The 24148-nt window shown below is 43.7% G+C and overlaps 2 protein-coding genes across 14 annotated transcripts; both read left to right on the top strand.

The window, feature by feature from the left end:
- Window positions 1–545: 545 nt before the first annotated feature.
- On the top strand, window positions 546–10304 carry dvl3b (dishevelled segment polarity protein 3b). The gene is made up of 15 exons (XM_026330914.1): window positions 546–950; window positions 2068–2137; window positions 2287–2405; window positions 2703–2794; window positions 2891–3035; window positions 4140–4236; window positions 4387–4456; window positions 5775–5914; window positions 5988–6064; window positions 6384–6451; window positions 7269–7349; window positions 7445–7579; window positions 8118–8285; window positions 8500–8697; window positions 9205–10304. Exons 1-15 carry the CDS (start codon window positions 775–777, stop codon window positions 9480–9482), a joined length of 1914 nt encoding a protein of 637 aa, XP_026186699.1. The 5' UTR covers window positions 546–774; the 3' UTR covers window positions 9483–10304.
- A 1044-nt stretch (window positions 10305–11348) lies between these two features.
- ap2m1b (adaptor related protein complex 2 subunit mu 1b) lies at window positions 11349–23531 on the top strand. 13 transcript variants are annotated; one of them, XR_003297056.2, is made up of 13 exons: window positions 11351–11617; window positions 12909–13023; window positions 14304–14569; window positions 15207–15289; window positions 18206–18341; window positions 19344–19488; window positions 19877–19996; window positions 20078–20213; window positions 20787–20884; window positions 21058–21157; window positions 21584–21876; window positions 22042–22153; window positions 22562–22582. XR_003297056.2 is itself a non-coding variant. In XM_026329389.2 (11 exons), the coding sequence occupies exons 2-11, from the start codon at window positions 12950–12952 to the stop codon at window positions 22584–22586; spliced, it is 1176 nt and encodes a 391-aa protein (XP_026185174.1). In that variant the 5' UTR covers window positions 11349–11617; window positions 12909–12949; the 3' UTR covers window positions 22587–23531. The 13 variants fall into 13 exon arrangements, 4 of the variants coding, with proteins under 4 accessions (XP_026185174.1, XP_026185160.1, XP_026185167.1 ...); XR_003297053.2 differs by having other exon boundaries at window positions 21231–21876; XR_003297059.2 differs by having other exon boundaries at window positions 11352–11617; window positions 20787–20945; window positions 21231–21876.
- Window positions 23532–24148: the final 617 nt, after the last annotated feature.

Genomic DNA, 24148 nt, shown 5'->3' with positions numbered 1-24148 from the left:
TTGTTGGATACCAAAGCACAGGATTTGTAGTCAATAAAAAATAATTTAAAACAGGAACTAAACTGTACATGTATCTTTTACATATAAATAAAAATATACATTTTGCTTCTAGTGTACTGGGAACATTCAGATGTTTTGGACTTTTTAAGTTAATTGTTCGAGGTGGCAGCTGAGACAAAGAAATTTGATTTTGTTTGGTTACAGCTGGAGTTTCTGCTTTTATTTCCAGAGGCGTGAAATAAAATCGGAAATGTAAAGTCAAGAATGTTTTTATTTCGCAAAAACACCGGAAATTAGGTGTGACCGTTTCAGATTAAAAGTAGAAGCTGCGGCTCACACATGAAGTAAACTTGAAATCATAAGCACATAATAAGACTGAGGTAAAAAGTTGGGAAACGTTTTCTCTGATGTTTCGAAACGTGAAAAATGCAGTCACAATAAAATTCTTAACTCTGTTTTAGTTGTAAATCGGCTTTTGTTTTGGAGGGCCCCGCCGGAAGCAGTGTATCTTATTGTGGTATAATTGACAGCGGTGTGGCATCCGGAGGAGACTAAGCGCATCAAAGACCTGCGGCAGCTGGACCCACACATCTGGACCAGAACAGGCCTGTATCTCCCCGGCGGGACAGGCCCTGGCGGGACAGACACCTGCGGGACAGGGGCCGGCGGGACAGAGACCGGTGGAACAGAGACTGGAGGGCGGACCGGCTGCATCCCTCTCTCCCGTCGTCTCGCCTCCAGGCCGGCGCGGCGCTCCGGGCCGCTCCAGGCTCCATGGGGGACAGCATGGCGGAGGGGACCAGGGTCATTTACCACCTAGATGACCAGGAGACCCCCTACCTGATCCGGATCAACGTGCCCGCGCAGCGCGTCACCCTGGCGGACTTCAAACAGGTGCTGAACAAACCGAACGTGAAATTCTTCTTTAAGTCCGTGGACGACGACTTCGGGTGAGTCATTGGATCGATACTGTGATCGATCCGTGATCAGGTGATTTGAACATGAGCTCAGTGAGTGTCAAATGTTTATTGTCGAAAAGGGTTTATATAATAGCACTAATAAGTAGTATTTTTATAATACACTTTATACTTTATATATCAATAACACTAATAATAATACTATATTTTATATATTAATAATACTAATAATAACAATATTGTATTTTATATGCTAATAATACTGTATTTAATATTAATAGTTGATCATTACCTATTAATGGCCATGGATGGCCATTCATATCCTCAGTAATATTAATTAATATTATTAATATAATATTGAAAAAATATATTTGAAGCCAACATTAGCTTAATGTAAACGTAATTATAATATTATATTTTTTTAATTTTTAATTTTATATTATTATTTTATTTCAGGCCAATATTTAATAATAAATTAAAACAATTAGATTCATTATTTATGAAATTTACTTAATTAATATTAATATTAATATACAAGTGGCCAAACATGAATCACAGTAATCCCTGTTATTGATCATCATATTCATTGTTAACATTACAACCTGACCTGAAGTGGAAGCACCTGATGACATTAATCTGATAATTTATTGTCATTAAAATAAACAAACTATTTATTGAAGTTTATTTTACACCATTTAATGTCTGTTCATAAACAGAATCATGTTGATTATATCATTAAATCATCGATCAGATCTGGATGTTACCCGACAATATTAAAATATTAATATGAGACTGAATATTGTAGGGTGACTTCTATTCTGCAAAACTGATGAAATTGAAATGAAGCTACTCTGAGATACTGCTTATTGTGTTTATCACTTTCAGTGTAAACATCTGATGCTGTGTCTGTGCAGCTTTTTATTCACTTTCACTTTTATTCTCTTTGAATTATTTATAACATCTGCAGGATGATATTCACAGCCAGAGGAGATGAAGCTGTTTAATAATCAGATTTTATATAACACACACACACACACACACACAGTGTAGTTACGTAACAGGGTGTATCTGCAGACAGAGAGTTCATGTTTGACTCAGAAATCTATTTAAACACATGATGATGATGATGATGATGATGATGTGCTCACAGGGTGGTGAAGGAGGAGATAAGTGATGAAGATGCCAGGCTGCCTTGTGTGAATGGACGAGTCATCTGCTGGGTCAGATACACACATACACACATTTGTCTTTCTGCACTTGTGAGGACCTGATGTATTCAAATGTCCTCACAGTAATAGAAATGTCCTCACTATAACTGAAACTTGTCCTCACAGATAGAGCAGATACCTAAGTGTATCTCGTCTTTCAGGTGGTGTCCTCTGACACCTGTCAGTCAGATATCCAGTCAGTGGCCACGCCCATCAGCCTGGCCCCACCCCCCATAGAGAGGACAGGTGTGATTGGAGACTCCAGACCGCCATCCTTTCAGTGAGTACCTCAGTTTACCTGTTTACACTGGATCATCCCTCCCCAACTGTTCTGTTCTGCTGTGTCCTCGTTCCAGACTCCACAGGAAGTCTGAGCAGTTTTTGAATCTGTGTTAAGTTTACGTTTGTCCTGTGGCGAGATTCCTGACAGGAGTACCAGTAGTTAGCTGCAGTTTCAATATGAGCGACAGAGCCCTGGAGAGTTCAAGAAAACCAGGATCAGGTCTAGATTATTGAAGCTGGACCAGGACGTCAGATAACATCTGGGACAGATAAACATTCTTTGTGTCTGTATCAGCGCTGCAGCTGCTGGCAGCCATGATGGGCTTCAGGGGTCAGAGGTCAAACATGTCGGGCCACCATCAGAGAGGAGAGATGTGAGCAACCAAGGTAGTAACCAATTAATTAAATTAGTTCCACAGCACTTAAACTAGAGACACGTCTAATCCTGCCATCTGGCTCTCTGATTGGTTGCTGACTCTGCAGGTGGGTGTCAGAATGGACACACCCACCGCCTGGCTAGTCAAAACGGGGCAGGGCCAACAGCTCAAGGTGACAGCTCATCAACTCAACAGAGCAGCGAGTTGGAGACGACCAGCTTCTGTTCATCTGAGGAAGACTCAGGAGGAAGGTCAGACACACACACACACATTTGTACTTCTAACCCTGAACTTGGTCCGGTGTGATGTGGATCCACCTGAAATTCTTTCTTCAGTAAATGAAAAAAAAAACAAAAAAAACATGTACATCAGACACATTTGGGGGGGGGGGGTTAACAGTGATGACCAGGAGGTTTATTGGAAACACGCTGTAGATTTGGGGCTTTGATGGAGGCTAACAGTTTCCCTCTGCTTCCAGTGTTTATGCTAAGCTAGGCTAATCATGACCTAGACCTGTCTCTGCTCCTTTAAACACTCTGACCATAAACACAGGAACCTTCTGTCATGTGACTCACTCACATCACCAGCAGCTCTCACTGCGATTGGTCAGTTTATTGTCACACACTCACCTGCCCTCAGGTCGTCTTCTGCTCCAGTAAACCTGTTCTCCTTTGTCTGTTCTGATTGGCAGCTGCAGATCATGTGACCAGTGGTACAGTTTGCATTGTCCTGCAAATAAAAGTGTACCTGCTGCTGCCTGGTCATCCGTCAGATGACCAGGGCTCATTTATTCGGGTGGTTTTAGATGGATTTGTGTTTTTAGTCTTCTTTACAGTCAGAAGACATTTTCAGGTTGTAGATTTTCAGTTTTTAATGTGGTATTTGAATTGTTCACATAGTTTTATTTTTATGGCTGTGGTTGGTGCATTTGTCAAATTATATGAATAGTTGACCTGCCCTACATTTCCTCTAAATTTAAATTTTAAGAGCTGAACTCAACTGAACTGAACTCTTATCAATATTAGATTAAATTTATTGTTACATAATATTGTACATTATTTATGTACATGTTATATGTTATAGTTTTAACCCACTGATGGGTTAAATCACCTACTGTGATCTTTTGTTTAAATTTAAACTTTAAAAACTACAGTCACAATTTTTGGATATTTTATTTGAAATATTTTTTATATTTGTGTTATCTTTCTGTGTTTATTTGGGCATTTTTTAATTTATTCTCAGAGTTCAGGGTCTAAGCTAACCCCAGCAGGTGGTTTAACAGCAGAGTCACACCTGTTTCTCCTGTGACGTATTAACCTGAGCCAGGTGTGCTTCTTTCTGTGATGTCACACCAGATTCAGCCAATCGACAGAGCAGAGCAGCTCCTCGCCGCGTCTTGTCCGTCGACAACGGCGCCGCCATCGAAAACCCAAAACGGCACGCATGGAGAGGGTAAACACACGCACGCACGCACGCACACACACACACACACACACACACACACACACACACACACACACACTCATTAACAGGTGAAACAGTCCTTCACTTTCTCTTTTACCTGTCGGTTTATGTGTTTACCTGTTTACCTGTCCATGTCAGTCTGTGTCTTTCAGCAGTGTCACTGACTCCACCATGTCACTTAACATCATCACTGTGACTCTGAACATGGGTGAGTACTGTCGGACACTGCTTCCTGTCATTACCCAATCTGTTCCAGCTGCCTGGTCTATTTCTGCACATGCACTGATGAATTCCTGTCATACACCTGATTTGTAGCACACAGGTGTCAATATCTGATGACGTCTACGTGGGTACCACATGGTGGACTGCCGACCATTATTCAGTATACAGCTTTTGTACATATTTATAGAGAGTAGAAAATACTTTTAAAAAGTGATTAAATGAAAGGTACAGTGGTGTCTCACTGTCTCCTCCCAGCAGCAGGTTGTGAGTCTGAACCCCGGTGGACCAGAGGCCTTTCTGTGTGGAGTCTGCATGTTGTCCCTGTGTCTGTGTGGGTTTTCTCCTCCCACAGTCCAAACACATGCAGGTTAGGATTAGGGTCTGAACCCCGGTGGACCCGGGGCCTTTCTCTGTAGAGTCTGCATGTTGTCCCCCTGTCTGTGTGGGTTTTCGCCTCCCACAGTCCAAACACATGCAGGTTAGGATTAGGGTCTGAACCCCGGTGGTCCCGGGGCATTTCTGTGTGGAGGCTACGTGTTTTCCCTGTGTCGGTGTGGGTTTTCTCCTCCTACAGTCCAAACACATGCAGGTTAAGTTGGTTGGTGACTCTAAATTGCCCGTAGGTGTGAATGTGAGTGTGTCCGTCTCTGTGTGTCAGCCCTATGATTGCATGCTGGAATTGGCTCTAGCCCCACCACATCCTGAATTTGAGTAAGTGGTATAGAGTAGGGGTGGGTAATCCATGGTCCTAGAGGGGCACTCTCCTGCTGGTATACCAACTATCCCTGCCCTGCCCACTGCTGATTAGCTGGATCAGGTGTGTTCAGTCAAACACAAAGTGGAAAACTGCAGTGGGACTCAGTGCCCACCCCTGGTCTAGACTCTAGAGGATGGATGGATGACGTTTAAAAAACAAAACATTCACAACATAAGTTGTTTAAATACAATACAAAATACTCAACAGACAGTGACACTATGAAGCACTCAGGTGATTTTAACAGTCTACATTGTGTAAATAATGTTATAATATTTTGTCTTGCATAATAATCATAACAGTCAATATTAAACTTAGAGTGAAGGAAACAATGAGTTCCTTTACAGTAAGTTTTAAGTTAGTTGTTCTGGTCTGAGGACACAGGTGGACTCATATTCAACCACATGAAAAAGTACTGATGATTTTTCAGAATGACAGATCAGGAAATGACACTTCGGACTTCATATTAAACATCAGCAGGTGTTTCTTTGCATCAGTACGATGAAGGAACACCAGTGATTGTCTTTGTCTCCGCCTGTCTTCTTGTCAGAGAGGTATAACTTCCTGGGGATCAGTATCGTGGGTCAGAGTAACGACAGAGGCGATGGTGGGATTTATATCGGCTCCATCATGAAGGGAGGAGCAGTAGCAGCAGACGGACGTATCGAGCCCGGAGACATGTTATTGCAGGTAATACTACAATACTAGTACTACTAGTGATATTTATGATTGTAGTAGTCATGAGTATTTTCTTGTGTTTTAGGTGAATGACATCAACTTTGAGAACATGAGCAATGATGATGCTGTTCGAGTCCTTAGAGAAATCGTCCACAAGCCAGGGTCAGTGTCCTAGTACTATTAGTACTCTACTGCTAGTATTGCTGCTATTACTATTACGCATACTACTACTACTAGTTTTAAGGTCACTAGCAGTGCTTGTTCTTGTTGTGCCCCCCTGTGTTCTGTCTCCACCCTGTGGTCATCAGTGGAACTGCAGCCTCAGGTGAATAAACAGCTGAAGATCAGGCAGCTGAAAATTCACAACCACACTTTCACTTTTTTTTTTGTTTGTTTGTGTAGTTTAGGGTCCAGTGCACAGAACAACATGTTCAAGGTTTTTACCTAAAAACCAACTGTATGTTTTGTTTGCTCTTCATAGTCCAGTGACGTTAACGGTGGCAAAGTGTTGGGATCCAAACCCACGAGGCTGCTTCACACTGCCAAGGAGTGAGTCAGCAACGATACTTTCCATACTGCAACTACTACTACTCTAATATGAAGTACTTTATATACTGCTGGGTAGCTGACGTTAACTACCTTATATACTTCTAATTTGAAGTACTTTATATACTGCTTGGTAGGTGACATTAACTACCTTATATACTTCTAATTTGAAGTACTTTATATACTGCTGGGTAGCTGACGTTAACTACCTTATATACTTCTAATTTGAAGTACTTTATATACTGCTGGGTAGCTAATGTTAACTACCTTAAATATACTGCTAATTTGAAGTACTTTATATACTGCTGGGTAGCTGATGTTAACTACCTTATATACTGCTAATTTGAAGTACTTTATATACTGCTGGGTATCTTGGGAATTTCCCACCAGGGATCAATAAAGTTTGATGATCAGTCTGTATTTTGTTTGATCCATCTGATTCTGAAAATGAACTAAAGTTATCAGATAAATGTAGAGCAGGAAAAAGTACAAGGTTTGGTTCTGACATGTAGTGAAGTCCAAGGATGAAGTAGCATTAGTATTAATACCTCAGAAATGTACTGTGTTAGCTCAACCCTGCAACATTAAAGTGATCAACACAATAATAATCAATAATTAGAATCCAATAATATCAGATACATTCATGTGCAATGGGCCATTCTGCACAATGACTACTTTTACTTTGGATACTTCAAGTACATTTGAATGATGGTACTTTTGGACTTTTACTGCAGTAACATTTTCACACTGTGGTATTTTTACCATTACCTATTGTTGGATCCAGTCGACCTGTTGTTTTTCTACCTTCTGTCACATGAAGGCGAGCCGGTCCGTCCCATCGACCCCGCTGCCTGGGTGTCCCACACAGCCGCCATGACAGGCAGGCTTCTCCCTCACTATGGTACGACTCCCATCAGCCACTGCAGCATTGTTCCATCCATCACCTGTTCAGCCAGGACTCCAACCATAATCCAGCTGTGCTCTGGTGTTTCTCAGGTGTCCACGAGGAAAACCAGCTGAACATTCACAGCGACATGACGGCTGTGGTCAAGGCGATGGCCAATCCCGAGTCAGGTTTGGAGGTCCGGGACAGGATGTGGCTGAAGATCACCATCCCCAGTGCCTTCATCGGTAAGAAGTCCAGTCTGGTGTGAGTTCAGCAGAACCGGACTCAGTCTCTGGACTTGGGGACAGCGGTACAGGGTGTTTATGGTTGAAGCTCAGAGCAAAAGTGGAGATTCCACCACCTTCATAATGTGTTCATTTACCTGACCATGCTTTCCTGTATTTTACAAACTATGTCTCAGTTTTAAAGTAAAGGTCACTTCTGTATTTGGTTTATTTCAGTGACGGTTTCAGTCCTTGGTTGTGGTGATCAGCTGCAGCCACTTCCTCTGCAGACAGTTTTAAAAAGGTGGTCATCCTGTGCTGTTAGGTTGTCATGGACTTTGCTCAGTGTGACATCATAATCAGCTTCTCTTCAAAAAATGTTTTCTTACCAGTCTTCACTTTGGATTTACAGAATGTCGTACTAGCTTCTTCCAGCAGAACTGTCTCCTGGACCTGGAGTTAGAGGTTTTAGTTTCCCATAAATCACTGTGGTTGTCCACATATCTGTCCATGTCTGACACAGTTGTGCCGACGGCTTTGTTGTCTGTCTTCCCTTCAGGTTCAGACGTGGTGGACTGGCTCCACCGTAACGTGGAGGGTTTCACTGACCGACGCGAAGCTCGGAAGTACGCAGGAAACCTGCTAAAGGCCGGATTCATCCGACACACGGTCAATAAGGTCACCTTCTCTGAGCAGTGCTACTACGTGTTTGGAGACCTGTGTGGAGGTGAGGCCAGTCTGAAAAGAGTCTATCACACTGTTCTGGTCATTCTCATACCTGGTACCTAAAGGGTCTGAGGCTGCACCACTTCAAAGCACCAGTTATAAAATGGAGTGAACCACCTCGTTCTTAGTTATTTTATTTGTATGTTTCTCTGTACTGTAATTGGCTTTTGATCAGAACTCCTGGGACTGTGACACTGATGTGGTTTCTCTGTCAGATCTGGGTCTGATGACTCTGCTGGATCATGAAGGAGCCTCCAGTCGAGCAGGAGGATCAGACTGTGACCCGCTGGCTCTGGCTTCAGGCCCCCAGTGGCCCCCAGCTTTTCCCTACCAGTACCCCATCCCCGACCCCTACAGCTCACCTCAGCTGCCGGCCTGGGGGGGTGGAGAAGGAGGAAGTCAGCACAGTGAAGGTGAACAGGTGTTTTCTGTTTAGTTTCTGTAGTGATGAGCAGTGCTGTTAATATTTAATGCAAACATTGTTTTGTTTCCTTAAAGGTGGATTAAATGTAAATAACAGCTGCACCTGCTGAATCTGACATTATTTCTCCTGATACAGATCCAGTTAAATCCAGGTGCTAGATTCTACATGTCAGTATCGGGCCGATCCTGACATGTAGAATCTAGCACCTGATATATTCTTTATTGTCTTTGCCTTCAGGATCAGTAACACAACAGTCATTTAACCTTCATGGATCAGGTGGTTGATCTAAGTACTGGTCACGTCTTTGTTGTCGTGGTTGTGACTGAATGTTTTGGGTCTTGGGGAAAATTGTTGTAACTTAAGAATTGAAAACAATTGTTTTCCCTCAATATCGTTGCTGAGGTCAAACGTTGTGGGTTTAATGAAACCAGGTGTTAGCAGGGCTGATGGCTTTAGAACCGTTGAACTGATGATGTCATTCCATGTGATCGGACAGGAAGTCGCAGCAGCGGATCAAACTGTAGTGACGCTCAGAAAGAAGGAGGAGGATCAGAGCCGACCAAACAGCTGGAGTCCCCTGGCAACAGCAGCATATGTAGACCCCAGATCTCCATCGCTGGTCTCCATGGTAATAAAGACTTAAAGGACCCTCCATCACCACCTCGGGGTCAGCATCAGGACCTGTCCTCTGCCCCACCTGAAATCTCCACCTCCAGACAGTCCTTTCGTCTGGCCATGGGAAACCCTGGTGATTTCTTTGTGGATGTCATGTGACTTCCAAGGTGATGTCAGGTGGTCCTGGGAACGCCTGGATTTGCTGCTGCTGATGGAAGAATCACATCTATGGACGTGTCAAAGACTGAGGGTGGTTAATTTTCTCTTCAGCTGAAATGAAAACCTCAGAAGTGAATTCATGGGCCACGGGCAAAACACCTCTCAGGCTCTGGCCTCCTTGTTAACGCAACTAAATGTCTGGGTCTGGGTCCAGAGACTCCAAGGCCGTATTAAACACCACCAACAGTCAGAGCCGTCCTCTTATCAGGTCCCTAGATGTGGATTAGTAGGCCCTGCTCCACCTCTAAAATCAATGCGCTGGACCTTTGTTGTCATTGTTACTATAATAAACCCAGAATGTACAGAACCGGTTTGGTTTAAGGAAAAGGTCATGGTATGGGTTAAAATGTCGTGTGTTTTGTCGTCCACCACAACCTACTCCACCTCAGAACACCTCAGCAAAGCTTCCCTCTGGAAGGTCCAACTGGTTCCAGGCTAGACTCGTAGGGAAATTAAGATCCTGTCACCCCTTGGGAAAGTCCTGGAATCCTGCTGGACAAGCTGGAGGATGTGGCAGAGGATCTGGACTGAACCTGAATGCAGACTTTGACCAGGACAGAGGGATGTGGATCCACTGAAGGGAAAACCTCAAGGATACTGTTGTTGTGGAGTTGTAAATAGACCAGTTTTTGCGGGACTCAGGTCTCAGTGGAGCCAAATACAAAATGACCAAGTCAGAGTTTGAACCTTGTTTCACTGATTTCTCTCTTGATTTGGTTAATGTGGACGTTTCCTGATCACACATGTCATCCTGATTATTGTTTTCACTGATGAACATGGTTTTATTTTCTCTGTCATCACAACTAAACCTCAATTAAAAATGTTTGACGTTTGTTGAATTTCTATGAGTCTTATTCTCAAACTGCTGCTGATGTCCAGTGTGTACATACTGGGTTACATGAGCCACATTTTTCATAGTAAAACTGACAAAAAACAATTATTCCCATCCTATAATAGAATATCATGATATATATTATTTATACGTCGGTCTATTAAATATACATTTCACGATATCACAGTCAATAAGCTTTTAATCATTAAAAGGCTTTAAAGGAAAAGGACAAAAGCTGATCAGTAGGATCTTCTCAGGTGTGGAGATTCACTGATTTCCCAGTTTTCTGTGACAGCGAACTCAACATCTGTATTTTTGACTTGTGACTTTGGAGAATAAACAGGAATTTTCCACAACATCCTGACAGTTTATTCATCGAACAGTCGACTGATGAAGAAAACAACTGTCAGACGTACTGATGTTTGCTTGGAGCCTTGTGGTTGTGATGTCTGTTCTTTACTGACACAAAGAATCAGGAAATCATTTGATAAAACTCAGCTTTAAAACAAATCAGGGGGCCTGTTCTATAGCTGCTGTAAATGTGATTAATGAAATGAAACAGTAATCCTGGGACAGCTGGTGATCCGGTCCTGGTCCCTGTAACTGGCTCTGGTTTAAATTTATCCAACACTATTTTAAAAAACTCTTGGGTGCCCCTCCTTTTCATGGCCCCTGGTTCAGTTGTTAATAATTATATAATAAATAATTCATTTTTATAAGATCAGGCTTTAGACACACAGTGAGTCTTGTGGGCCCCTGCAGACCTGAACCCCTTAAACATCAGACCAGGCTCTGAAATCCTGGAGTGGAAACGTGTTTGATGCAAGGTCTGGTCTGGTCTTTGGACAGGCCTGCTGATCATGGATTCAGGGACGCGTCCCAATCCAAAAACCTGCTGCCTCAGCCTCGGTGGAGGGGGGCACGGGACGAGACCACAGCCTGGATCCGGTCAGGGAGGACTGGACCCGCATCAGTGTGGAGCGGAGAAAGCGAACATCTGTGGTAGTTTAAACCCGGTGCAGTGCTTCAGGACAAGTTTGTGTGTAGGACGGTTCCGGCTCTGAACCGTACGGGGCCGCGTCGGGCTCCGTCAGCTGACTGTCTGCTGCTGCTCCGACATCTTGCCTCCGACCGCAGAAGACAGGGAGCCCGCTCCTCACGGCCAGATGCTCTGATGGAGTGAGGCTGGGCCCGGGTGCTTCCTGCGGGGCAGGCCGGTGACACAGCAGCCTCTACGGGGCCGGTAAGAACCCGGAGCCCGCTAACACACCGTCCGTCCGTCCGCACAGCAGCAGCGCCGGACTCGTCACCGTCTCTGCCGCGGGATGTTAGCAGGTGTGGCTAATAGCTAGCCATCTCCTCCGAACTGCAATAAAAAAAACATCATTTTCGGTGATATATAATCAATACCAGATAATCTCGTGTGAGTCACTGTTTGAAATGTTTTCCCAGTCGGTAGGAAACACATTTTAATTCGGCGCCTCCAATTTTAGTGAAAATATGTTAAAACTAAAAGGTTTAATCTTTTTTTTTTATTATAGCAAATAACGATATTTTCTGCGAACGTGACTGAGCCGTAACTTCAGCTAATGGGTGGTGCGACGTTTTAAAGCTGAAATATTACAGAAGTAAACGCTGCATGTGTTTTTGTCCATACGCCGAAGGGCCCACCGTTACCGGCTGATGAAAGGTCCTGATGCTCACGTTTGTAACGGAGAGAAACGACATGAAGTTTAATAAAAACCTTAGATTTCTTAATGGAATTCTGAACGTGCCAATCAGCGTCATCAGCGGGGACGAGAGAGCGACGAATTTAGCTACAAACACAATAATAATATTTACTCTGTGTCTAAAAGGTTTAGTTTAACATTTATTTTATTTTTATATACTTGAACAGGCTACAGAGGATAGCAGCAGCTAAGCTAACATGCTAAAGTCTCCAAAACATTTTTCTCTTTTAATGTTGGGAAAAAACCACTAAAACCAGTTTCCACATTTGACATGTTTCTATGGAAACGCGTTAAAAGGGAAGGTCAGAAATGATAAAAATACTCGAGAAACACGTCACTTCACAGATATGTTTTTATTTCAATCAAATCAATTGATTCCAATCACAACTACATATAGTGCTCTTATAGATGACTGACATGATCACTGCTAATGAAGAAGAGAGAATTATGGAAAACAATTCAAAGAATAATAGATAAAGTACAGATGGAGAAAACATTGAAATATAAATATGGCAACACAAGTTTAATAATAATAACTAATAATAATAATAAAAAATAACTACTACTAATAATAATGAAAATACTATTAATAACGGAAGTGACAGAGAAGCAAGGAGGTTTTGAAACATCACTCTCTGTAGCCACACAGCTCTCTCACTGATCAGGCCACATGTATCTGCTGGTCCAGGACCAGGTTTTAGTTTAGGTTTTTTTTTTCCAGTCGACTCCTCTTCCTCTTCCTCCAGTGTTTATGTTTTATGACACTAGGAAACTAAGCACATCATGTCGGTGTCTGTGCTGCAGAGACTCTTTGTTACCATTGGCTCTGACTGACGCCATCGGCCATGATTGGTGGACTCTTTATCTACAACCACAAAGGGGAGGTGCTGATCTCCAGGGTTTACCGTGACGACATTGGGTGAGTCCTGAACCAGATCCACAGCCAATACTAGTGTTAGCGCAGGTTTGTGAGGCCGTACATCATCCTCCATGTAGAAGAGCCAGCTCAGGTCCAGTGTAGCTGGTGGGACAGCGAGAAACCATCTTCTGCCAGGAACAGAAGAAAACAGACTGAAGCCTTAAACTCAGATCCAGGACTTGTTTCTCCAGGCATCAGGTTTTCAGTCTCTGGCAGACGTGGACTTCCACCCCCCAGTGCTGCTTCAGCAGTGGGCTAACTCAGGCTGTGAGAGGTGGATTTATCAGACATGTAGAAAATCACATGAGTAGGTTGGCTTGATAAAAGTAACCACAGGTATCTGGGATGAGGATTTGCATTTGAGCAGGATCCAGGTTTGTGCAGCAGAATCAGATCTCAGAGGACCTGAGTCTGTTTCTGGACTGAACCTGGTGGAGACAGCATTAACCGGCTTTTTCCTGTTCTCAGATCAGTTTAAATCCATCTCTTGCTGCTGAGGCGCAGGCTGAATGTGACCTGCTGCAGTCTCTCTGTTGCTGGGATGCAGGGAACCTGTTGCTAAGCAACAGCAGCATAGCAACAAGCCCTGCAGTGAGTGATGAGGTCATCACAGCTGAAAACAGAGGAACAATGAGACAGAATTTAGGCGACAGTGTGAGACATCTGTCTGCTGGTTGTTTTGTTTTAGTAAGTGTTCACGCTGAAACTGATTTCAGCCCATGGATCCTAATGATGTGACTGACTGAAACTAAACTACTGTTAATATAAAAACTAGATGCTGGACGAGTCCCAGAATCCTGTAGCTCACGGGTGATGACTGCACCCAGACTGGCTGAGGGGACATATGCACTGCTGTGTTTGTTGAAAGGACAAGCTGCACAGCGATGATGCAGATTTCCATGTGGGACGTTTTCAGGCAAATTTGATTTGTGGTTGTGATTAAAAATATTACAGAGAAAAAAACTGAAAGTGATGTTTTTAACTTTTTCATGAATTAAAGTTTAGTTTGACAGGTTGTGTTTGTTACATGCACCTGAACCTTCCTGCAGATAGATTAAAAGAAAAGCTGTTAGTCGTCACAGTTCAGACTTTTCTGTGAGTCAGACAAAGTGTGTCTGAGCAGCTACATATGAAACAAGTATAAGAGTTCAAATCAGACCAAGAGCAGGTCTGTGGATCCAGGAAGCCACCCTGAAACCACTAGACCAGGAGGTGTCCCCTCTGTCTGGCCTCCATGACGATCTGTGTTTTTAACCTGCTCCCATCTTGTCTTCCTGCAGGAGAAATGCGGTGGATGCGTTTCGTGTTAATGTCATCCACGCCCGGCAGCAGGTCCGCTCTCCGGTCACCAACATTGCCCGGACCAGCTTCTTCCACATCAAACGCTCCAACATCTGGTTGGCAGCTGTCACCAAGCAGAACGTCAACGCCGCTATTGTGTTTGAGTTCCTCTACAAGATGTGCAACATCATGACCGGCTACTTTGGCAAGATCAGTGAGGAGAACATCAAAAACAACTTCGTCCTGATCTACGAGTTGCTGGACGGTAAAGAGGAGTAGGAACAGTTCAGTCTGTTTGTTCTTCTGCTTCAGGAACTCCAACAGGAAGTGTCACCTCTCTGCCGCCGCTCTGTGGTTTTTTTAGGTTTTGATTTTCGTAAGCTGTGGACTAGAAAATCAAAACCTAAAGAAAATACAGTGCTGACGGGAGACGCCTGAGAGGGACAGGATGACGATGATGATGACAATGATGAAGATGGTAATGATGACAGGCTGTATATAAAGATGGCTGACGTGATAGCTCATAAACCCCGCCCCCTCCATATTAGCAGCAGGGACATGAGCCAATTCAAAATTCAAAGTTCAAATCAAAACATTTTCCAAAAGCTGGTTTGATGTTATCACACTGGTCTGTGTCATTTTCTGATCGGTTTGTTCTGAATAAGTAATAAAAACACCTGGACTTCAGATGATTGACAGCTTTGATTGGCAGCTCCACCTCTGGTCAGTGCTGCTCAGAATCTGGTTGGAAAATGAGCCACAAAAACAAGATGGCCGCTGCTGTATTTGTGGTATTTGGACTTCAGGTCAACACAGTAACGGAGTGATGATGTCGTCCACCTTTACCTACAATCAGTGATGAGCAGGATGATGATGATGTTGATAGTGTTTGTGTCCTGCAGAGATTCTAGACTTTGGTTACCCTCAGAACTCAGAGACTGGAGCTCTGAAAACCTTCATCACTCAACAAGGCATCAAAAGCCAGGTAGGACTAGGTTTCTGTTATTAACATGAAAATAATAAATAATAATAATAATAACAATCCATTTTATTTGAAGCGCCTTTCACAAAACTCAAGGTCACTTTACAAAACAGACAATAAGAAACAATGATAAAACGCAATAAAAGAACAGTAAACATGGAGCAGTGCAGGTACAGGGAATATGATATTTTGAACAGGTGAGTTTTGAATCTGGATTTGAACAATGGAAAAGAGTCGATGTAGCGGATGTCCGAAGGTAGTGAGTTCCAGAGTTTGGGAGCAGAGCCATGGTGATGAGGTGAGCCGAGGGCACGGTGAGGTGGAGGGAGGTGGAGGATCTAAGGGAGCAGGAGGAGGTGGTGATATGGATGAGGTCAAACTGATAAGGGGGTCGAGGTTATGGATGGCCTTGAATGTTTGGAGGAGGATTTTGAACTCAACTCTGAATTTGACCGGTAGCCAGTGCAGATCTTGTAGGACGGGGGTGATATAGTGAAAAGAGGGGGTTTTGGTGACGATACGAGTGGCTGAGTTCTGGACTAGTTGAAGCTTATGGAGGGATTTGTGAGGGAGACCACGGAGGAGAGAATTACAATACTATACGTGAGGTGACAAGGCTGTGGACAAGGATAGAGGTGGAATGGACAGTGAAGGAGGGGCAGAGACAATTAATGTTTCTAAGGTGGAAGTATGTAGACCAAGTTATATTATTGATATGTGACTGAAATGATAATGAGCTGTCAAGGATGACACCCAGACTCTTAACACGAGGGGAGGGGGAAACTGAGGAGCTGTCAATATTGAGGGAAGAGCTGTCAAGTTTAGTAAGTGTAGATTTAGTACCAACAAGAAGAATTTCTGACTTATCATTGTTTAATTTTAGGAAGTTTGAAGTGAACTAGGATTTTATTTCAGATAGGCAGTTGGTGAGAGAGGAGGGTGGAAGTGTGGAACTGGGTCTGCTGGATAGGTAGAGCTGGGTGTCATCCGCGAAGCATTGGAAATGGATGTTGAATTTGTGGAGAATATTATCAAGTGGGAGCAGGTAGATGATGAAGAGAAGGGGCCCGAGGACTGAGCCCTGGGGAACACCTGTGGTGACGGGGGGAGGGCTGGGATCTGAAAGTTTTGAGTTGGATGAACTGAGTGTGACCTGAAAGATATGAGTGAAAGCAGTCGAGTGGGGTGTGAGTGATGCCGATGCAAGATAATTTGTTGAGAAGGATGGAGTGAGAAATAGTTTCGAAGGCTGCACTCAGATCAAGGAGAATGAGGATAGTGATTAAACCAGAATCAGCTGCCATGAGGAGATTGTTTGTGATTTTGATGAGAGCTGTTTCTGTACTGTGACAGGGCCAGAAACCAGACTGGAATTGTTCATAGAGGTTGTTTTGAGTTAAGTGGGAGTGGAGTTGAGTGGTGACTATTTTTTCTAGTATTTTGGAAATGAAAGGTAGATTAGAGAGGAGGTTATTGTAATTGTTGGGATCCAAACCATTTTTTTCAGAATTGGGGTGACAGCTACAGATTTGAAATGTGAGGGAACAATTCCAGTGGTGAGAGAGGAATTGATGATGGCAGATATGAGTGGGAGCAGAGAGGAGATGCAGGATTTGTCCTGCATAACATAAGGCTTGGATTGATGAATGAGGTCTGCAATCACTGAGGCATCAGGAAGTTGAAAACTGGAAAACGTCTGACTGTGCACATGTAGTTTAGAGTGGGGGAGAGGCGGGGAAACAGGTCTTAGGTATTGTGAATTTTCTCAATGAAAAACTGCATTAGGGAATTACAAGTGTCAGTGGAGTACAGGTGAAGGGGTAAGGAGTCAGGGGGTTGAAGAATTTTGTTGAACAGTGAAAACAGTGCCTTGGAGTTACCTTCGTAGGGGCAGATTAAACAGATTAATATTTTGAAATGAGATGAGGCGAGGTGGCTTGGTTATGGAGAGTGTTGCATTGAATGAGACGAGGAAATGATCTGTCAGGTGGAGTTCATCAGCTGTGCAGGTGGAGGGGTTTGAGACCAGAACAGCAGATTAAGTCCAGAGTATGTCCTTTAGTATGAGAGAGATCACAGTATTGATGGAATCCAAAGCTTTCAAGGCAAGAAGAGAAGTCTCTAGTGAGAGGAAGATTAGCGTTGTCCATGTGTATGTTGAAGTCCCCCAGCAATATTACATTAGGTGAGAGAGTGGAGAGATGAGTGAGTAAGGCAGCAAAGACATTTAAGAAGTCATTGTGTGGTTTAGGGGGACGGTAAACTGTAGCAATGATGGTGGGAGTGGGTCCAAGGAGTTTAGATACTAAACAGTCGAATGAACTGTAGCCAGGCACGGACACTGGCAGGACACTGCCAATAAAGGCTGGTGTTCAGAAAGAGTCCGGGTAGGAATCATGTGGAAGATTTTTAATGTGAAACCTCAACAGGAAGTCTGAGTAGTGAGTGAATGATGCTTCATTAACTGTTTCCTGTTTCTCTTTGGCCTCGTTTGGATCTGGATCCTGCAGCACCATGTGAGTCCACACGAACTCGCTGCAGATTCCAGAGCTGTAGAGTTTTAAGGCAGATGTTGGACACATGCAGAATCTGGCACCGACAACCAGGAGTTAGTTTAAAGTGTGGGAGCTGGAAAACATCAGACCCCACAGCTGTAGTGGCTTCATGTGAACAAAGCTGGAGTTTAAATGACACCTAAGTAAAAACAACGTGTCATGTGTCAACATGACAACATGACACGTGTGTGAGTGAATGTTTCACCATGTGTGTTTCACCGTTTGGACACAACACAGTCTGCATGTTAGTTCAGTAGGAAGTCTCTGTGCCCAGAGTTTTTTTTCACTGGGGGACAAAAATCCAGACCTAAAAGGGTAGAAAACAACAGTTGTGTGACCCTCTTTCTTCCTGTGTCGCCCCCAGACCAAAGAGGAGCAGTCTCAGATCACCAGTCAGGTCACAGGTCAGATCGGCTGGAGGAGGGAAGGAATCAAATACCGACGGAACGAGCTCTTCCTTGACGTGTTGGAGAGCATCAACCTCCTCATGTCTCCGCAAGGTACTGGATAATACAATACTACTAATGAGGTATTGGGTAATATGTGCTGTATTACCCAGTACCCAGTACTTCAATACCTTACTGCAGTGACATGGTAAATGGTCTTATACTTGTATAGTGAGTTTCTACACTCAAGTGTACTCAAAGCGCTTTTACACTATTTGTCCATTCACCCACTTGCACACACATTCATACACTGGTGCCCAAGGACATTTTGGCCTGTGGACCAGGGAAGCCAAGGATTGAACTATCAACCCTCTTGTTCATGGCTCTACCTCCTGAGCCACAGGCGCCTTGTAACACTACTGAGGTACTGGATAATACAGTACTACTGAAGTAATACTACTGAGGTACTGGATAATACAGTACTACTGCAGTAATACCACTGAGGTACTGGACCAACAGTGCTATTGCAGTAATATTACTGAGGTACTGGATAATACAGTACTACTGCAGTAATACCACTGAGGTACTGGACCAACAGTGCTATTGCAGTAATATTACTGAGGTACTGTATAATACAGTACTACTGCAGTAATACCACTGAAGTACTGGGCCAACAGTACTAATACAGTAATATTACTGAGATACTAGATAATACAGTACTACTGCAATAATACCAGAGGTACTGGACCAACAGTACTTATGCAGTAATATTACTGAGGTACTAGATAACACAGTACTACTGCAGTAATATCACTGAGGTACTGGGCCAACAGTACTATTGCAGTAATATTACTGAGGTACTGGATAATACAGTACTACTGCAGTAATACCACTGAAGAACTGGGCCAACTGTACTATTGCAGTAATATTACTGAGGTACTGGATAATACAGTACTACTGCAGTAATACCACTGAAGTACTGGACCAACAGTACTAATGCAGTAGTATTACTAAGGTACTAGATAATACAGTACTACTGCAGTAATACCACTGAGGTACTGGACCAAAAGTACTAGTGCAGTACTGGATTATACAGTGGTTTCCCTCTGTGTGCAGGTCAGGTGCTCAGTGCCCACGTCTCTGGTCGCGTGGTGATGAAGAGTTACCTGAGCGGGATGCCCGAGTGTAAGTTCGGGATGAACGACAAGATCGTCATCGAGAAGCAGAGCAAAAGAGGGAGCTTGGAGGACTCGGCCAAGAGGTCAGAGGTCACAACGAGACATCGCGGTGACACGTGTGTTACCTGTTGACTTTCTTATCAGCAGCTCACAGCGCAAACACAGTAACGAATCCTGCTCGTCATTAGACTCATCACATCTTTCCCCTCTGCACTTAAATAGAAACGTTACTACATTTACTGGGTAACAATTAAAGCTGCAGTTTATCGATGACTCTGTCTCTTATTTACTTTAATAGTTCAGAAAATAAATAATAATAAACAAATAGGCTTTGTTAACATGATGAATTTAGTTTGGTGATGTTCCTGTCAGTGGACCAGTCTGTGTAAATTCATACCTGTGTCAGGTTCTCACCTCTGACTCCTGCTGAGTTTGTTTGTTGTGACTGAGCCTTCCCCTCTGTCTCCTCAGTGGGAAACAGTCGATAGCGATCGATGACTGTACCTTCCACCAGTGCGTTCGTCTCAGTAAGTTCGACTCTGAACGCAGCATCAGCTTCATCCCCCCGGACGGAGACTACGAGCTCATGAGGTCAGAGGTCACGCGGCACAGAAAGCCTGTGGTTAACAGAGACAGGAAGAGGTGTTTGACTCGATGTGTGTGTGTGCACAGGTATCGGACCACCAAAGACATCATCCTGCCCTTCCGAGTCATCCCTCTGGTCCGAGAGGTCAGTCGCACCAAGCTGGAGGTCAAGGTGGTCATCAAGTCCAACTTCAAGTCATCGCTGCTGGCCCAGAAGATCGAGGTAAGACTGGCTGATCCTGATACTGGAGGCATCCAGTGTCAGGTGTGAGACGTGACATCAGTATGTCATGGCTCATCTCTGCTGAACGTTTGGCTTTATTTATTTATATGAGTGTGTGAATTACAATGAATTTCAATTAAAAACTGAATGTGAAGTTTGACAGACATCTCCTTCATCTTTTACATCTATTTATTTCAAAACTATTATCCGACTGTTGTCATGGCAACCGTTTACACTGCAGTCGGACAAGTGAATAAAGTTAGAAACTAAGAAAGTTCCTCTTAAATATTTGAGTAGTACCATTGTCACTATCTACATAACATAAAGAGTTTTAGTGTTTTTTAAAACGGGAGGTGCCCCTGCACCAACATGGTAGCTGTAGTGACACGAGGTATCTACAGGTGGAGCCTGCGCTGCAGTTCAGTCTCAGCTGGGACTAAACCTGTTCAGCTCCATGTTTTTCCTCACACACCACAATCCCACACTGGTCTGTGTGAAGTCACTTGTCACACACCTGGAGTGCTGTTTTGTGTTGAGTCTCATGTGGCTGATCTGACCTCTGTACCCCCACAGGTTCGTATTCCCACCCCTCTGAACACCAGTGGAGTCCAGCTCATCTGCATGAAGGGGAAAGCCAAATATAAATCCAGTGAGAACGCCATCGTCTGGAAGTAAGTCCTCAGAGGAAGTAGATGTCTGGGTGCTGACAGGATTCTATCTACCAGAGTTCAGGTCTGTTCAGGTCCTACTGGAAATAGACCAGTCAATTCAAACCAGCATGATAAATATTCAGTCAGAACCTTGTGAGCCTTTAAAATATGGCCCTTTGGTGTTTCGTCTACAGCAACTCAAACTTCACACAACCCTGACAAATTCTACACAGTTTGAAAACTCCCGATTGTGTCTGACCCCCCCATCAGCAGCTGGCGAACCTCCCATTGTTGGTAAGGAAGAACCATGTGAGCCAGGTCAGCGGTGTGCCTCCCTGCTGTGTTTTTAATAGTTTTTGGACAACAGGTTGTAGATTCACACACATTATGCTGAGGACACCACATTTATTGGTGCTGCCAATCTCTGGATGGGACCTGGACTCAGTGACACACACACTGAACCAACAGCTGTGCCTTTTCTCCATGATAAAGCATCCACTACCTGGTCAGTTGAAACGTCGCCTGACTGACTCTTGTTTAATTGCCATTTTCTCGTTTTTCTTCCAGTAGTTTCCTGGATACTCAGATCCTCAAAACACAATTACTTTGTTAAATGTCAGTAATCCTCCAAATTTTTTCGGGCCTGTGAACCTGGTGACTCTGGTCCAGAAAAGTCTCAAAGCCTGAGCAGCTTTGTGATGGAAACTTGGTTGTTTCCAGGTGTGTGTGTGTGTGTGGCAGCTGGACCTGAAGCTGCAGCAGGTGATGGGGGTGTTCTCAGTGTCCTGAGTCTCTTTGATGATGTCATCTCTAATGTATTGATCCTGAGCTGATCGATAGTTCCACCTCTGAGCTGAGCAATGAAACCTGAGACCTGAGTGCTGACACAGAGCAGTTCTGCAGCATCAGCACCTCCACCTCCTGCTGCTGCAACGTCAGCTCAACGTGTGCATCACAGCAGGTCAGACAGGATCTCTGGACAGCTGCTTTTGGACTGGGCTCTCCTGCAGCAGGTGAACCTCACCTGGTGTTTTTATACCTGTTATGTGTGTCTCAGGATAAAGCATTCCCTGGGTGTTTCACCTGTCGCTTGTGTCTCAGGATAAAGCATTCCCTGGGTGTTTCACCTGTCGCTTGTGTCTCAGGATAAAGCGTTTCCCCTGTCGTGTGTGTCTCAGGATAAAGCGCATGGCGGGGATGAAGGAGTCTCAGATCAGCGCAGAGATCGAGCTGCTGCCAACAAACGACAACAAGAAATGGACACGACCTCCGATCTCCATGAACTTTGAGGTGAGTGTTGTCAGACTGAAGGTATTTATTTATTGATATATTCAGATATTTCAGATCTCAGATTATTGATTATTCATTTCCAGTAATGACCTAGCAGTGAGCAGATACAAAATGACGTTCAAGAGTCAGTAAGTCACTTCAACCTGTGTGGACTTTGATGACACGTTGTTGTGTTTTTATATGTGTTGACATGGACATTTATGAAACATGAACATTTGTCGACTCACTGACCACAGCTGATGTGTAGCAGCATATGTTTTTAGAAGTAACTATCAAAAATGAAAAACCTTTGTCCTCCTCTCCTCTCCTCTCTTGTCCTCCTTTCCTCTCCTCTCCTCTCCTCCCCTCTCCTCCTTACCTCTCCTCCCCTTTCCTTTCTCCTCCTCTCCTTTCCTCTCCTCTCCTCAGGTCCCGTTTTCTCCCTCAGGTCTGAAGGTGCGTTATCTGAAGGTCTTTGAGCCCAAGTTAAACTACAGTGATCATGACGTCATTAAATGGGTTCGTTACATCGGACGCAGTGGGATCTATGAGACCCGCTGCTGATGAGGAAGGAGGGATGACCTGCTGCTGGAGTCATCCCACCTGCTGCTACAGGTTTCTCAGCTGTGGATCCAGGTTTCAGTCAGTTCTGGTTCAGGAGACAGGGACTGAATCGGATACCTGTTACTACCGAACATGGATGTGGAGCATCACCTCAAACACCTCAGATCTGACTGAAACATCAGATGTGAGCTTTAAGGTGTGACATGTGGGCATAGCCTTTGTCCTTTGATCTGTTGTGTTTTTAAACTACAAAGATGGCTGACAGGGCACTCCGGCAGAAATTGTTTCTTGTTACAGATCAAATCAGTGTTCATTAACAAATACTGTTTTTAAGGAGGGAAACAAGACTGAAACTAATCAAAATAAAATGTGAAAATAAGAACTCTGATGAAATGTTTTACTGTTAAGTAATGATCATCTGCTGTCATCTTCTGTGGAGTCAACTGTGGCTCTTTATCATTAAAAACAAACTGTCGCTCCTTCAGTACATTCCCATCAAAGACTGAACCTGTTTAAGCCCAGAGGCAGAGTGAGCCCTAGTGTCAGAGACCAGAGCGTCCACAACAGGACTTGACCAAACCATAGAATATGAGCATCTTTTTTTCTCGAACTACTATACAATTGGCTAAAGAAATTTTTCCTGCAGCCAGGTGTACAGGTTTACCTGCTACAGTGTCTGCTGAGTGTGTATGTAGTTGTACTCCTGTGATGCGTGATTACCCAGCATGCCTCAGACAGTGTAATTTTTTTTTACTGTTTTGTACCCAGTCTGAAAATGATGTGTCTTAGTTGTTTCAGTTTAATGATGTTTTCCAATAAAACGACTCAGACCGACTGTTTCTGCTGTTTGTCGTCAGTGCAGCTCAAAGAATCCACAGTTTGGATGTTTACAGAAAACCATCCGTTCTCACATGCAGTAGATTCGACTCTGCAATCGTGTCCATCATGAATCAGAGCAGCAGATAATAAATACAGCATAGGGTCACATGAGCAGTTATTGGGTAAACCTGCAGCGCTTCTGAGATATGCTTTGATCTGTTTTGCTTGTTTATTCCTCATGTAGCCGATACAACAGACTATTCTGTTATCTGGGTTTTAGTCATCAATGGTCACATTTAAGCATCAGCTGTTGAAAAGTCCAGATCTTTACAGAAAAATGAATAATCTCAAAGGGAAATTAAAGTGTTGGAGCAGCACAAGAAACAATGGACGACAGTAGAAACAAAAATCATTTAAATGAAAAAGTGCAGAGCTGATCCTGGTCCCTGTTACATTTGCAGTCAGAGTCAAAGTACAAGTACCTCAGACTGAGTACATTTACTTCGTTACTCTAATGGTTTGAGTTTTTCTGAAAACTGGATTACGTTTCCATGACGACCTGCATCCCTTTGTAAAAACAACACGTTGTGACTCAGAGACGTGGGAACCTGCTGCTGACCGACCTCCACAGTG

This window comes from Mastacembelus armatus, chromosome 13, assembly GCF_900324485.2.
Source record: "Mastacembelus armatus chromosome 13, fMasArm1.2, whole genome shotgun sequence".
Taxonomy (NCBI): Eukaryota; Metazoa; Chordata; class Actinopteri; order Synbranchiformes; family Mastacembelidae; genus Mastacembelus; species Mastacembelus armatus.
The sequence above is the reverse complement of the archived record's forward strand: the minus strand, read 5'-3'. Positions and strand labels throughout refer to the sequence as shown.